The 17,318-nt window shown below is 39.1% G+C and overlaps 1 protein-coding gene across 1 annotated transcript in view; it reads right to left on the bottom strand.

Moving 5' to 3' along the window:
- Positions 1–17,318, bottom strand: part of LOC133140164 (contactin-associated protein-like 5) — an 81,077-nt gene that overhangs the window by 48,120 nt on the left and 15,639 nt on the right. The window contains exons 2-3 of the mRNA XM_061259786.1: positions 12,219–12,329; positions 1,481–1,674 (exon numbers count right to left, since the gene is read on the bottom strand). Coding sequence (XP_061115770.1) covers positions 1,481–1,674; positions 12,219–12,329 — 305 coding nt within the window. The remainder of the gene's footprint in view (positions 1–1,480; positions 1,675–12,218; positions 12,330–17,318) is intronic.

The following is a 17,318-nucleotide window of genomic DNA, read 5'->3' as shown; positions in this document are numbered from 1 at the left end:
CTTGTGAGGCAGAATGTTAAGCTGGTACAAATTATGCTGTTTCATGCTGAGAATGTTCACAGAAAGCATCTCATTTACTTAATATGCCCCTTGAAAATATGCTAGGGGCTGAGATGCAAATTCCTACCATCAAGCTTGACAAGCCCACTCTTTCACAGGGAGGCAGACGAAGCCCTGTTAGGACTAACTGCGTTTAAGGCGCGGTGGGAAAAAAAAAAATCTAATGTCAAATAACTTAAATGGAAAGAGAGGGAGACGTGATTGACAGCGCCTGTGAGCGGTATTACGGCACGACGCGGAGAGCTTTCTCCAAGGCGTAGCCTACATTCGATGTTAGGAGGCCATCTAAAAATAGGAGTCTCTGAAAACGGCGCCTTTCACAGAGTAATTAGTATATTACCATAAATGTAATTTGATGCTCACTTTAGGACCATTGTAGCACATTCACGTGCGCAATTACGTCTGCGTTTTAAATTCCCTACTCCAGCGACTTGAGCGGAATGAAACTTCATTAAGAACATGAAATGTCGCCATGATCAAAGATAATGATCGCAGATAATTTGGCAAAGTATTTGGTATAGAATAAATCTACCCAGTGACTGCCTGTTGAATTTGCTATACACAGTATGCTCCTTTCTTTAATTAATGACTCATTAAATATTCCTCTTACCACAGTCAGAAAGAATCAAAACATCATGAGACCTGCTTGGATCTCATGAGTCAAATGAAATCCACCAATGTTGTAAAGAACTTTCAATGGAGCACACACTCTGATAAATATTTTTGTTGTAATATCCAGACGCTGGAGCAAACAGGAAAAATGTTGATGATTTTATTGATTTGTGGTCAACTACAAAGGGCAATCCTCAGGGCAGACCCCACTCAGGTGCTGACAAAATGGACGCACATACATTGTTTTGTATGGTTGTAGAGTTGAACATGCAGGTCTGTGATATGGCATCATCTGATATTGCAAATGTATTATAAGAAGCATTCATAACGCTCTATGTAATTGCAGTGTGTGTGTGATTCTTATGAATGTATTATGGATGCTTTACACAGATATAATAGATTCTAGTAAACTATATCTAAACTATATTGTGGGGGATTATATACTAACAAGTTACATACTGCACATATATATAGTATATGCATGACAATGCACCTGTTTAACAGGTAGATGGCACATCTTTGTGGCACAGAATATGCAAAGTATTACTACTATATATAATATCTCAGAAATCTCAGTAAAGTCTTTCCAACATACTAGAAGATTACATCCAATTTATATCATATTGCATCACTAAACAGTGTGATCACAGGTGTCTATCTGATAACCCACTGCGCCCTGTTATCTGCAATTCTGTTTTTCGGAGAATAAAATTACCATGGCATTATTGTCATCCACGAGGGTTCTCCCAGGAAAAAAACTCCCAGCATATTCTCTCACCTGTACACCCTGGAGAAGGTCTGAACTCACCCAAGTGCTTCCCTCTTGGCGATACTGTTTCCAGTTCCTGCTGGAGTCGCTGAACATCAGGAGGTAACTGGTGACCCAGTCTGAGCTGCCATACCTCCCCTGAGTAGCGATAGCTCTTATATCAGTCCTTTGGCCAAAATCAATTTGAAGCCATTGATATTTGTTCGACTCCAGTGGGGACCATCCGCCCGCACCTTATAATGGAAAACAGAAACACGAAACGCTTCAGGGGATGGAACAGATCTTAATTTTCAAGAGCGGGATGGATGGAATAGAACAACAGTGCTGTTTTGTTTTTAGAATGACACAACGTTTTATCAAGCGTTGTTTGGGAGAAGCATCCAGATAGGATTTGACACACAATACAGTAAATGACAAGATACAAGATTTGAGATCACAGACAAAGCGAATAATTTGCGCAGTGTATAGAGCGAGGCTAGAGCTCTGCTGGAGTTTGCTCGAGAAAGATTGTTTCGACACTTTGGGAGTTAAACTTCTGAAGTCAGCATCGCACACCTCATCACACAAGAAAAACATGTAAATACTCTTGATCAATTAAAAAGAAAAAGATTAGCCAGTAACTTGTTATTGATGACACTGCTACCTGGCAACAATATTGCAGACCAAATTGGATTTTAAGATAATTGGATAAAGCTCAGCAGACAAGAATCATCTGTATATAATATTTCCTAAACACAGATTTAGCAGGAGGATATATCAGTTCAAGTTCCTTTCCGATAAATGCTAAAAGGTAGACAATGGTAATAGGACTTTCAAATAGAACATGGAACATTTGTACACAGGTACAGTACCCAACTTTAATCATATTTTTTAGCTCCCACTCTAGTAACTAAAGTGAATTAAAAGGATTTTGTCATCCACCTCACCCAACAAGGGTATGGCTTACGGAAATCTATCTATCACAGAATGCACTATACGTATATGCTATATCCGAAACCCTTAGTGACTTTTAAATTAAATATTGATTTCAAATTTGATTCACAACAGCTGCACGATGAGTGAATACTGGTAGCTTCTGATGTAAATTCCAAATTTACAGACTGTAAACCATAAAACTTAGTCCTGACCATGCTAGCACGTTATTTGGTTTAACACTAAGATGGGAGACTGTTGTGATTTAAAAAAGAAAATGCTTTCATATGTCCACAATGAAAAGGCTTTTATTTTTTTTATTTTTTATTTTATTTTTTATTCTGACATAATATGCGTGTATGTTCAGTGTTAATTCAACCTGGAAATAATTAATATTGGACTCAACTGGAGTTGAATTAACACTGAATATTTGACTGTGTACTGTAGGCACCAAGACATAATGTTAGAAACACTAGACAGTAAAATTCCCAGTGAAAATCCAACTCTTAACAGAATACATATTTGTATTATGGACCATATGTTCATCATAAGAGTTTATTTAATTAACACTGAACACTTTACTGTGTAATCCTTACACATTAGAGAGGGATATTTATAAGTGAAATAATTTATGGCTCTCGAGTATAAAAATAATGTGGGATGGTAATTCTATATTGATGCTAAGTGCACAGAGGGCGTTGATTCTGCGAATGGAAAACCTTTGCATTATTTTGCTACAGGCTATCAATTTAAAAGAACAGTGAGCTGTGTTGATTTAAATTTGCTGTCAAGCATGAATTACAAGTTACATCAAAAATTCCAATGAGTTATTTTGCCTGCAAAAGATTAGTGTGTAGTCATATACTGGGCAAAATGAATGAACTTTCTTTCTTTATTGGAGATCATATGCATACCCTTGGATTTTAACGATCTATAGAATCATCTTGCTTCAAGGCAAGGTAACTACAGTAATGTCAGTGAAAGTGAATGTCTAATGTAATGACGTCTCGCTCATGCAGATACTGCTGCTTACTGACTTTGGAACACCTGCTAGAGTTGTGAATGAACGTCCTGTAGACAGCTATTTTGGCTAAAGGTATATACTGCCATTCAAAAGTTTTGGAATCACCCTTTTCTGATTTAATATTTTATTTTGTCCGTTTGTAATCAATCAATTCACGTGGCCAAAGTGCAGACTCAGCATTTATTAAAGAGTAGTTTTATACATTTTGGTTTCATATGTAGTCCCGCATTTCAACGTTTGAGACAAATTAACATAATGTCAAAGGAGATATGTTTTGTATTCGGTTGCATATCGTTTGCGATCCATAACTTCCTGATGTATGTGACCTATCAACATCATCAGAGTCTGCATATCTTATTTTCAGGTTGTGTTACAAGCGATACTAAAACTCATTTCATTTGAATGGCTCTCAATGGGAATTGGGGGGTGGGATGAGATTCTACTGTAAATTATGCTGATACAGTATGGAACACATTTCTTGGCTAAATGGCTTTAAGTCATCAAGGGTCCAAGGTATCAAATGAGCCTCAAACCACCATGCTGCTGCCAGACATGCAGTAGATACTAAAAGAATTGTTTCTTCTGACGAATTTTCCTGTCAAACTCAATGGAAGAAATATTCAGGAGAAACAATTCTATCTGGCAGCATCAGAGTGGTTTGAAGCTCATTTGGTATTCTTTTGCCTGTAGGCTACTGTATGTTGATACAAACCTAAAAACAATAGGATGGTCGTATTGATAGTTTGTGTCATTGTAACATAATTAAATTATTAACTTCCTTAATTTGAGGGAATAGGTTTGGTTGTGTTTAGTGTTTTCACTTGTGCGGTTACACTATTCTTGTAAAAACTGTTAATGTGTTCTGAATGAGAACAATTCCCAATGGTTTGTGATACCTTGTTTCTCAGTTTATGTGCATACAACATAATCTGAGTACAACATGTTTTGTTGTCTAATATATTAGATCTGTTGATCACAGTTGTATATATGCTTTTATTTAAGACCATTTTTCACACTGTGAAGGAAATCCCTTCTGATTAATGAGAGGGTCCGTTGTTTGAGTTGCAGGCTTTCTGTTTCTCTTATCTTTTGTGTTGCTTCCCTATAAAGAGAAGCTGAGTTTAAATGTATTTATCCCTTTATGTGTATTACAGCATCCTCCATACATGCCCTCTAAAGCCTCTCAGGTCATTTTCATTCATTGATCTTTTCACTTTGTCCAAGAAACAAATCCATGCACCCAAGACTGAAATTCATGAAATATTTCAAGGGGAGATGATTACATCATGAAATTTAATTTTTTTTTTAATTTGTGGAAGCATTGGTATTACATACTACCAACATCAGGCGTCAAGTAGGCTAATTTGGACAACATGTTTACTATTTTCTTGTTTTTCATTGTTATATTAACCCAATACAGTTTATTAAGCTCCAAGATTACGTTGTTAACTATATAGAAAAACATTTATTTTAATATTGACATTGCTTTGTCTTTCCTTTGTAATTATAGAGGTTGGAGATGAGTACTGGTGTGTGTGTGTGTGTGTGTGTGTGTGTGTGTGTGTGTGTGTGTGTGTGTGTGTGTGTGTGTGTGTGTGTGTGTGTGTGTGCGTGTGTATGGCACCACACCCAGGTAAATGTCTACCAGTCGCCATTGACTCCTACATGTACACTATTGGTACCATGTTTTCCCGCAATGCAGAAACTGTGTTCCGGTAACCCAGTGTTGAAGGTGCTCGCCACTACCAATCTGTACGCAACATTTGTACAAAAACAGTTGTATTGTCTTCCTATTGGCCTTCAATGTATTAGTGTATCTGTGGTCCGCCTCGAGTAAACGCATGCAATAGGCTTTGTGTTTGTTACAGAGAGACTTACTTTTCAAGTACATCTAATCTCTGACAGTTTTTCCTTGCAAGGTGTTGGGTAATAAATATTTATCAGCAGGGAGGAAAATAATTAAATTCATATAACCCATGGGATGCAGGGAGCCTCCAGTTCAATTCCCCTGTCTTGCACCTCCTACCTCTCATTATAATGTATATGAATGAGAGAGGATAACAAATATTGCTTTCATACAAGCGAAAGCAGTTTGCAAATGCCAACGGCATGGGGTTTTTAACAATACGCAGTATCCATTTTTGAATTAATAACTGATAATAAGCACTGCACAGCCAGCACTGAAAAAGCACCGAAAATAATGCTGAACCTTCAGAAATGTGAAAGTAAAAGCTTCCTGTAGAGTGAAAACATCCTTTTCCCCCTTAATCGGGTAAGACATCTTAATAAATAGTATAGGGCCTGCATTTGCAGGGTTTATAAGTATAAGTAATTATTTTAATTTACAGAGCAAATCTTACCATGTGATATAAAATGAATCTGTACTGAGGACACATTTGAAACAAAGAAGAAACTGGTTGTATTGAAAATTCAGCTTCATCTGCAAATGTTTGTGCACATGTATTTAATATTGTCATGGCGCTACGATAAATGTTTATTTTGAAGTATTTGTGACATTTACATGACAGTCCACATTATTCAGTGTAATAAAACTGCAAGTTTAGAATTAATTCACAAAACTGAATGGTGTCCAAAATGAATAAAAAATGAAGCAATAAATCTTACCTGATAGAATGCAAATGGATGTAAAAACCATTAACTTATGAAACAAAAGGTCTGTTTAACCATTTAGTTTCATTGGTTCATTTGTAGGGAGCTCCTGACATGCCATTCATTAAATGATGTGACATAATTTGTAAGTTCACAACAGGAGTTCAAAAGGCATTTTAAATCAAGCATTCACTCATGGCAGCAATATAAATAATGTCCTGAACACTGAAGTGCCTATCTTTCACGCTGGTATAATTTGATTTGCAATACATTCCATTTGTGAGACGCATTTCACAAAATAAATGCACTTGGTTCTGCAACCCAACAGGTCACTGCACAGAAGACCATCGTCTTAAACTGAGGTCAAGAGTATCATTATAGAATTGTATTATAATAGAATACATTAATAAAGTGTCTTTCATCTTGTCTCAGGATCGTTAAGCAGTTTAAAATAAAGGAGGCGGTAGTGTGTGTGCGTGTGTGTGTGTGGGGGTCATTCTTTATGCCAGAAAACTCACCACATATCCGAGGAAGGAGTTGTTAAATCAAAGAAACAGGGAAATTATTACATCAATACCAAGACTAATAAAGCTGGAGTTGGCCGAGACAGAGGGGACCTCTTTGCCCTTTGTAATTAGTGTTATGGGAATGGGATAGTTGCCACGGTAATTCAGGGCCTCAGTTTAACTTTGCAACTGAAAGTCAACGTTCCCCTACAGCACATCACAGCACGTTTCCAATCACTTTACTGGAGTAATGTTTTTCTATTGTGTCCATAGAAAAGACCCCTCTATTGCAACCCATCCAAGAGCTAACTAAACCCTTCCCCACTTACAGCAGCTTTGGTCATCAGGTAGGAGAACATGAGAGGGTGTTATGGCTCAATCAAATGCATTTGCCTGTTAAACAAAGTCTTTAGCAAATCGATAAAACCAAACAGATGGGTTGCTAACAGCAAACTTAAAGGTACAATAGGTACCTTCAAACCACAACACTGTTTATCCCTCCCCCTTCTCTGTAAACATGCTGACGTTGAAATGCCATTGGCTGTGGTAAGTAGAACCAATTTTCAACAAATGAGCTTGAATTATCGTACAATTATACAATGTTTTGGTACAGAGTGTCGGGCGGTCCACTGTATATTTTGAAACCCAAATGTAAAGACTATAAACACAGGCAGAGGGTGAGTCAACATGTCAGTGAGCCTTTTTCAATGATAGGAAGGGATTTAGAATGGTCTTGGACAATGGACAATGGACAATGTTTTAACACAAAAATCTTACCTATTGTACCTTCAAGTTTTGGCAGTTTGAATTGGGGAATTCCAACTGCCTTAATTACACAGTAAAACTTTCTACGAATGGCCCTTGGTAGAAGTTATATAACTCCTTCATAGGCAGTTCATACATTTGCACCTTCATAAGAGCTACATTGACCTTCATAAATATGTTAATATATGTCAAGTGTAAAGGGTAACACTTATGAAGGTGTTGCCCATTGCACTTAGCATAAAGCATACATAATGTATTCATATGCCTTGGGCTGCGTTGCAGCACCCAATTCGCATTTCAAACCTGCTAACTAACATACCTACTGAAGGAGCCCTGATCATAGGGCATAGCACTCAGAAAAACATGAGATTAGAGGCACCAGTGGCTATAGTGCACAGTTGCCGATGTTGAGCCTAATTTAAGTGTGCTGGCTAAAAGTAAATGTAAATACTCTAGAATTTCTGTTTGGCACTACTTGACAAATTCACTAAAAAACAATGTTTTTATCAGACAAAACTGTTTTATGCCCATTAACATGGATGAGCTATCTAAACTAGCCGTGTCCTTGTGACAGATGGGGCTCGGTTTCCGGGAGGGAGACAGGGCGATCCAAGGACCAGTGGTTAAGTAGAAACACACCTGGGCAACATGAGGAATTAGTCCAGGCTGTTACATGTGTGCTCTCTCCCGCAGTAAGAGGTGCCAGAGAGAGCTGAGTAGGTTTTCTTTATGTTTCGTATTTTGGTTTGTCATTTTGACCCCACTTCCGTGAGGGTGATGGAAGAAGACTTTTTGTTGTTTAAGAGTATGCTCTCTCTCTCTCTCTCTCTTTCTCTCTCTCTCTCTCTCTCTCACTCACTTCCCCAGCAAAGTGTACCTAATAAAACGCAGGTGTAAACCGACACTCGCTCTGCCTCCCTGTGTCTGTCTTTTCTGTCTGCCTAGGGGTGTGTCCCGGCATGTGACAGTCCTCAGAACCGACTGTCTGAGGAATGTTTCCTTAAAAAACAGTCAAAGAACATTTTCCTGTACTTGCACTTGCTAAAAATCATTCATACTTCCCTTGTATGTCCAGAGTCACTGAAAGTGGAGGTTACTAAGCCATAACTGAAGAAACCAAATCTCGATTCTGACTAACTATAGACTGATCCCCAATCTTACATTTCTATTGAAATTATTGGGAAAACTCTTGTGCAAAGTAACTCAGTACATACTTTATATCCATGAAATCAGTATTTAAACCCTGCCACAGCACAAAAACCACATAGGCCCGTAATGATCTACTCTAGTCAGCCAACTGTAACTCTGTGTCTGTTCTTGTACTTTGGGACCAGAGGGCAGCCCAAATAGATCATGAGGTTCTACTGAACAGACTCCAGGGCTGTGTCGGACTTCAAGGACAGGCACAATTATTTAATTAATTAAAAACAAAGAGTCTAGATAATCAGTGATGAAATATGCTATGCCACATGGATCAGTGCTAGGACCAGTACTTTTCTCATTATATACACACAGTGATCACTTTCTTAGGTAAACCTATACACCAGCTTCTTCATGCAAATATTGAACCATCCAATCATGTGGCTGCGACTAAATGCATAAAAGCATGCAGATGTGGTCAAGTGGTCCAGAAAATTTAAAATTTTTAAATGGGGAAGAAATGTGATCTAAGTGATTGTTGGTGCTAGACAGGATGGTTTGAGTATCTCACAACAGTCTCTATAGTTTGCAGAGAATGGTGCGAAAGGTGTTGTTAATGAGAGACATCAGAGGAGAAGGGCCAGACTGGTCAAAACTGACAGGAAGGTGACAGTAACGCAAATAACCACTCATTACAACAGTGGTATGCAGAAGAGCATCTCAGAACACACAAGTGGATAGGCTACAGCAGCAGAAGTATTTATAATAAGTATTAAAAATAACCCTAATAAATAACCAACAAAGTGCTCACTGAGTGTATATTTCAGTGAAACCTGGCAAAGCACTATCACTTTCTCGGTCAGAAGCTTGTATTGTTGATATCACGGTTTAGATGTTTTCTCATTTTCTGCTCTTGAACTTCAGATAAGACTGAAATGTTTTGTTTTAGGTCCCAGAAACTTGGGGAGAAAATGTATAGGTGACTCTTACTCTAAGTTCTGATGGTTGTTTGGTTGTACCAAATATGGCTGTGAAAGAGATTGGTGTTATTGTTGACCCAGATCTAATCTTTGACATGCACACAAAAAAATACCCAGAGTGCCTTTCTTCCAGTTATGGAACATAGCTAAAATGATGCACTTCCTATGAGTATGGTGATGCAGAGAAATGGATCCATGCTTTTGTAATATCTAGGCTATGCCCTGCTATCCGCCCTAATACCTGGCTAAAGAATCTCCAGCTTGTGCTGACTAGAACCAAGAAGTCTGAGAATATTACTCCCCTGCTCCCTTCACTTCACTGGCTCCTGATTTAAGTGCAGGACAGATTTTCAGATTTAGCTCTTGACTTTTGAAGCTCTTCATGGCCAGGCAGCAGTGTACATAGCTAACCTGCTTTTACCCCATAAGCCCACAAGGTCACTCCATTTTCAAGATGCAGGCTACTTGCTAGTCGCAAGAATATCTAAAAACCTGACTGGAGGTAGAGCTTTCTCCTACATTACTGTGGAACACCACAGTAGTCAGGCAGTCTCGATGTTTAAATCTAAATTACAAACACACCTTTTTAGTTCATAGTAGGCTTATAATCGGATATAATCTGGAGACAGCGTGGGAGAAGTCCTAGGACCAGTACTGTCACCCGTCAATCAGCTGTGACCCCACTTTACCTGGGCTAGCTCTTGATGCGTGGGCACTGTTGTTACCTGCTCAGGACTGCATTCTCAATCACTGTCCAATTAGCAACCGTATGGAGCCATAGATGACTCCTGGTGGGCCCTTTTTGTAATCGCCAATCGCGTCTCTGTTACTCTATTGCCTTCCCTGTTACTCTTTCGCCTTCTCAATTTTCCCTCTCCCGACTGCAGTCGGGGCTCTTGCCGTGAATCTCATGAAGCAGGGGTGCACAACTCCGGTCCCGGAGGGCCGGTCTGTGTGCTGGTTTTTGTTAATAGAACCAATTACCTTAGTTTTAGTTTTCTGATGGCTTGTTCACTCATGTACTTTAGGACCGTAAAATCTTTAGGATACACTTGCAGTCTGTGGCTGTAACTGTTGCTTATACAGTACAAATTTCATTTCAAGATATGATTGAAGTAATTTAATAATTAAAGGTACAATAGATAAGTTCTTTGTGTTAAAACATTGTTACAAGACCATTGTAAATCCCTTCCTGTCATTGAAAAAGGCTCACTGACATGTTGACTCACCATCTGCCTGTGTTTATAGTCCTTAAATTTGGGTTTCAAAATATACAGTTGATGGCCCGACACGGTACCAAAACATTGTAGAACTGTACAATAATTCAAGCTCATTGGTTGAAAATTGGTTCTAATTGCCACAGCCAATGACGTTTCAACGTCAGCGCGTTTACAGAGAAGGGATATAAGGGATAAACAGTTTTGTGGTTTGAAGGTGTTTGTTGCTGCTATTCCTCTCTTGACCGTTAGAAGTCCGGAATTACCAATTGTACCTTTAAGAGCTGACGTCGGCACAAAATGATTAAATGGATCGGCCCTTGTTGTACACCCCTGCCGTACAGGCTCTTTCCTGGACTCTGGTGCGGTCCGACCTCCCGTTCTTCACCGCCTGCCCCTGCTCCTCTCTTCCCTCCCCACCTGTTGCTCCCCAACATCGCCACCCGCCCCCACCAACCATCCGAGACGCCAGCTCAGGACTTATCTGCCGCTAATGTAATTAGCGTGTGCCGGTCATTAAAGCCCATACCCAGCATTGGCTCCCTTGTTGAGTCTAGTACCTCCCAAGGTTTCTGCCTATCTCTCATCAGGGAGTTGTTCCTCGCTGTTCTCTTGTGGGGGTGTCAGTCAGAGTGTTCTGTGAAGCGTGTTGTGAGAATTGTTTGTGAAATGTGTTGCGCAAATAAATGTTGATTTGTTTGGATTTAATGATACAAAAATAATTTGGAAAGCTTTGAATTGTGTAGCGTTCAGGGCTCCGTTTTCTGGCTCACGCCAGGTGCGATGGGAGCTAATGCACAGGCGGAGTGGTATTTTTGTCACAGGTTTTGTCACACCTGACTTCGGTGGGAACCACTGCAGGGTGTGTGTCCGTCAAGATGGAGCAGTGCGTTGCCATTTTGGAGCAGTTTTTTGCAATTTTTACGGTCAGACTAGTCTCCCATTGCACATTTCATCACCCGCCTGCTCTGGCCACATCTACCGTCATCCTAAGACTAATTTTGGGGGTTTCCCTTGTGATACCTATTCAAAAATGAATCAAGTTTTTTTTAAATCATATGCGGTCCAATTTGACTATAAATGTATACTTTGCATTGTTCATCAACTGCACCTCTAGGGAGAAATACCTGTTACATTCCCATCTACCATTTCAGCCATAGACAAGAAATTGGCAATATGCCTTACACAATGGGCACAAATCTTGCTCACCGGAATGAGAAGAGTTCATTTGATTGCCTATGAACGAGCTACACTACACCCTCTGATAATATAGTAATCTTAACTGGGTTAACTGGGTTAACTGGGTTAACTGGCACCCACACACATCGCCACTTTCTGCTCCCATGTGCCCCGTGACATTCATTCTGGAAAATAGAGCCCTCAGTCATCTTTTACAAATAATTTCACTTGAGATAAAGTCATAACTCTGTTCCTTAAAGTGTTCCTAAAATGTCATGTGGCTCTGTGCATAGCTTGTAGCCAGCAATTAAAAAAAACAAAAACATTCTGACACTGGTGTCTTCAGCCAGCTGTACCGAATATGAAAAATGTAAGCACAATTTACTTGACAAATTTCATTGCGAGCAGTGGTCTCGTTATATAACAGCCTTTAATTATACTCACCGTCTCTTCTGTTAAGCTTGGCGAATCCAGGCCCATGTATGCTGGACAACTGTGATGAGCTGTTGAATGAAGCCTGAGGCAGACCCGAGACAAGATGGCCATCACAGTTATCTGTTCAGAGAGATGCAAGGAGGGATTCAATAACAGACCTGCATTGTTTACACTAACAAGGGAAATTACAATGGTAAAATCACAATGTCGTCAATGAATTTATGTCAAAACTGCATTTTTTTTTCTGTTCTATTTTGTTTCAGCCAGTAAAAGCCCTCAACACAAGTGCAGCCTGTGTCTTAGATATGGCTAGTTTTAGCCTGGACTATTAGACGATGTCCCATATTGTGTAGTGTCAGAAAGCCCAGTGCATTTGGCAGTTCTGGGTGAGAGATACATTGGGAAAGTCTGGAACCACTCAAAATATGAATGTTTTATGATATTCATGAAGTGTGCGATGGAGTATTCTGAAGCACTTCTTATCATTCCAGAGCCCGACCTTGCTTGTCAAATGGATTGTGCTCGTAGAAATTCAAAGAGTTTCCCTCAGAGTAATAAGCGCTGTACAAAACGGTGTCAAAATGTGCGTTTTATACAGTTTTGACCCCTAAAAGACATTAATAAAGATGTAGAATAACATTGTATTCTTTTATGTGCATGTTTATGAATTCATTGGTAGCACTTTACTTGAAACCTTTAGCATAAAGTTGCCATAAAACGTTCATACACATGCCATAACAGCTGTCACAAGATGCCATAATAGATTATGTCAGTTAATGTCTAATGACAAAAATCTATCATGATTTATATTGGTCAATGTCATGACAGTAACAACTGCCATGACATTTACCGATAAAAGTATAACAGTTAACCGACATTATATATTAGCTGCTATGTCATATGTATGACGGTGCTATTTCAACCCAAAGGGTGAAAGGGTCCAAAGTTACCATTTAATTGTCCAGAATTTGATCCAAAAGCAAACGTTTTACCCAGTCTGTTACTAGGGGTAGATTTTGGGGAAATGGAATTAGAGCTGTTGCTATTACTGATATTTTTATAAATACTGTTAATCCATGGAAATTACAATGATACAGCCATTCTGTTTTCTGGTTGTCCCTGTAGTCATTACACGCCGTTTTGGCTACTTCTCTCAACAATAAAGATATCTAAACACATGAGGAAGTTTGTGCCTAAGAGTTACTGCATAACCCACCAGGCACTGAATATCTTATTGAATTTAAATCAAATGCAATTCCTGACATTGCATTCAAATTCACCGTGGACTTCCTATGATCAAATTGCCAGTGTACCCTTGGGGACGGCTCTGAATCTGAATTGCTTCAGTAAAATATCTAGCTGTATAAATGGATTATATGTTAAAAAAAAAAAGAATTTAAGCTGTGTAAATCGTTCTGGACTAGAGCGTCTCCTCAATGCCTAAAATGTAATGCAATGTAAATTAATACATTTTTCTTCCATTATAAAGTATAATATTCCCTTCAATAATCGCTGGAAAAACAAGAATATTTTTTGATATTGTTTATTTTATAAGTATTACTTTTCCACTGAGGTAAACAACCGATATTGTGTGTGGGATTGAAAAAGCAGCACTTTTTAAGTTTCTTGAAAAAAGTTTAAGGATTGAGTACATTGCTTTTGGGCTGAATAAAGGTCAAAATGTATATTTCAGTAACTATGCAGGAAAAGCTTTCATGTGCCCCTTGCCAGTATTTTAAGTAGTGTCAATGTTGGAAGGGAAGCATGGAATATTATGGATCTTTTTTCACTCAAACTAATTATCTTGGGGTTCGTTTGTTTTGTTTTGGTTGGAATTGCTGTTCAATTGGCTCAGATGTCTGCTGTCCATGGGATAGAAAAGTATGAAACCATTTGGCTCATTGAGAGGCTTTTATGTAAGTATTGTATTTTATCAGCCTCTGAGCTCTTTTGGCTGTTAATGTGTATGTGCTGAAAGTGTGTCTGTGTGTGTGTGTGTGTGTGTGTGTGTGTGTGTGTGTGTGTCTGTGTGTGTGTGTGTGTGTGTGTGTGTGTGTGTATGTGAGGGTAGTATTTTAAACGTATCATATCCATTGGTATTGTTATGGGTCTAACTGCGCAATAATGGTGTAAGAACTCAACCAACCCTCCTGCATGCATCACACAGGCTTATATTCAAGACAAAAATATGCAAATACCTATAAGCCAAGTAGCTTCATAGCCAATGAAACCAACCAGAAATATCATTGGGCCAGTAACATGTTGATAATTATTGTAACAACTATAATAATCAAAACTATTAGCAGACCATAGACATTACATCAAACATCATTACATGTTATTTAGCTGACACTTTTAACCAAAGCGTCAGGAGCAATGAAGGGTTAAGGGCCTGGCTCAATACGCCGAAGATGGAACCACCAACCTTGTGGGCCCCAGTCATGCACCTTAACCACTGCGCTACAGGCCTTAGCCACAGCCCATAGTCCATGATCAAACTTCGCCAGGAGCATCAAGAGAGATAATAGCCACTGGGTAATTCTCACAGGCTTGCTGTGAACAAGAACATCCATCATTATGTGACCAATTCAATGCAGCATTCACGCTCATTTGCTTTAAATCGCCCCCACATTAAGCAACACATTCTCTGTGAAGAAAAGTTAAAGAATTTGCATTTCAAAATTATTTCTGAAATATGCAATCCTCATCTTCTGCTCTGGCTTCAAAACACTCTGCAAAATTTCTCTCTTTCCCTCTGATTATTGCAAATATGCTTCTCTTGCCAAAACAACTTCACTTTCAAACAAAGAAAATATAATAAATATAATTGCTCTTCTACATTTTCATCAACTCCACCTCTTATATATTCAATTTCAAGTGAGTTTTTGATTGCCATAAAGGAAGAAAAAGCATGAACCAATCACATGGCGTGTTTCTCAGTCTCTCTGCAGACACTTAGGATATATTACTTTACTCATATGCTGGAATATAATTTTAAAAGAAATTATAGTTACTCATATCCAGCAGTAAGAGTAACTATAATTTCCTTTGATGCGTCTATCCATCCTTCAGGAATATGAATAAAGTCGTGATACAATTTCCAGTGAAAACTCTCTCTCTCAGGCAGCTGTTACGTTGGCTGTGATCCACACCGAGTCAAAAAAACTGGTGTGAAAATGCTCAACTAATTGAGAATATAATTTATTAGCAAATAGGCCTATTAAAAACCTGGCACTTAGTTCCACTTAATTCAAGTAGCAGAACTGCTTCCTGAAAGGAAACACCAAGTTCAGTGCCACCATTCTAATACCATGGCACAAAAGTCCCCACCGAGGTGCTATCCCACAAGTCAATCGCATCACTCGCAAAAATAAATGTTTTTTACCCCTGACTAATCAGAAACAGCTGAGAACCCAACTGTCCGATTACTTTCGGTCCCCTAAAATGGGGGGACTATGTATGAAAACGTATTTCATTCCTACAATGATCACCCAATACGGATGTAAATATCCTCAAATTAAAGGAAGTCTGCACTTTAACCTCATATTCATCGATTCTTTTAAAATCCAAGTCTAAAAATGAAGACAGACTTCTGCTGCTGAAGCTTATCCAGCGTTCTGTGTTCAGAGATGCTCTGCTGCATACCACCGTGTGGTTATTTGGGTTACTGTCACCTTCCTGGCTTCTCCTCTGACCACTCTCATTAACAACACTCTTGTGCCTGCAGAACTGCTGCTCACTGGATGTTTTTTGTTTTTCGCACCTTTCTCTGCAAACTCTAGAGACTGCTGTACGTGAAAGTCCCAGGATATCAGATGTTTCTGAGACACTCAAACCACCCTGTCTGGCACCAACAATCATTCCACGGTCAAAGTCACTTAGATCACATTTCTTCCCCATTCTGACATTTGGTCTGAAAAACAGCTAAACCTCTTGACCACATCTGTATGCTTTTATGCATTTTTATGCACATGATTGGCTGATTAAATATATGCAATCACAGGTGTTGTACAGGTCTACTTAATAAAGTGATCACTGAAGGTACACTAGCAACATTACTCCATGGCAGTTTAATTCCAGGGACAGTGAGAGGTCGGTCTGTGCCTACAATAGGTACACTGGTCAACAAACTCACTTTCAACCAGTACAACACTGATACACAAGAACTCTGCCAACAAAGAGTTCTCATCAGCAAATTGTGCTTGCTCAATGTCCAACCCCATCTAATACTCTTACTATACCAGAACATAATTTAGCCTGTTTTGCTCTATGGACCACCACAAACATACATGCTTCCATAAAGCAGCAGTTAAATGGAAAGCTACCAGTATCACCTCTGGTCTGCCCTACACCCTCTTTGACTCATTTGAACTCTGTAGTGTAGTGGTTCATGGTATAGCCATGAGCAGATCCACACAGCTGTTGTCCCCTTGAGCAAGGCCCTTAACCTCACATTGCTCCAGGGGGATCGTCTCCTGCTCAGCCACTCAACTGTAAGTCGCTTCGGATAAAAGTGTGAGCTAAATAACATGTAATGTAATGCAATATTGTAGATACTATGCACTGGTTTGTAAACATGCCCATCACTGTCCTCAATGGCATCAACGGTTCATAACTATACAAGTCTGCTTTATGTCTGTTAATGATGAATTGTTATGTCAATGTGTTATGTGCTCTACAGATGTACACTACCAGTATTTCTACCTGTGTTTCTGATGGACTGTAAAGAAGATGACCTTTAGATTAGATTATGGCTTTATTTGCCATCCCCTGGAGGACAAATAAAGCCCTAATCTAATCTAAAATGGCTGAAGAAAACAATATCCACTAGAAAATCATCTCAGACGCCATTATCCTGATCTTAGAATAGCTTGCCAGGGGAAACGCCTATAGGCCAACAGATATATAAAGGAATGACAACTGCATGCCAGGAATTAACTACAAGATGCAAAAAAAAGGAATGTGTGTTGTGTTGTGCAACTAGACCTAAAAGCTTTGTGCTCAGTTTAAACAGTCGATATTGTTACATGCTAATGTACATGACAAACAAACCTCCTACCTCCAGTGCATAGGTTCTTTATCCAACCGTAGTAAATAAATCTGACAGCC

This window comes from Conger conger, chromosome 11 (genome assembly GCF_963514075.1).
Source record: "Conger conger chromosome 11, fConCon1.1, whole genome shotgun sequence".
Taxonomy (NCBI): domain Eukaryota; kingdom Metazoa; phylum Chordata; class Actinopteri; order Anguilliformes; family Congridae; genus Conger; species Conger conger.
This window is presented reverse-complemented; position numbering and strand designations above follow the sequence as displayed.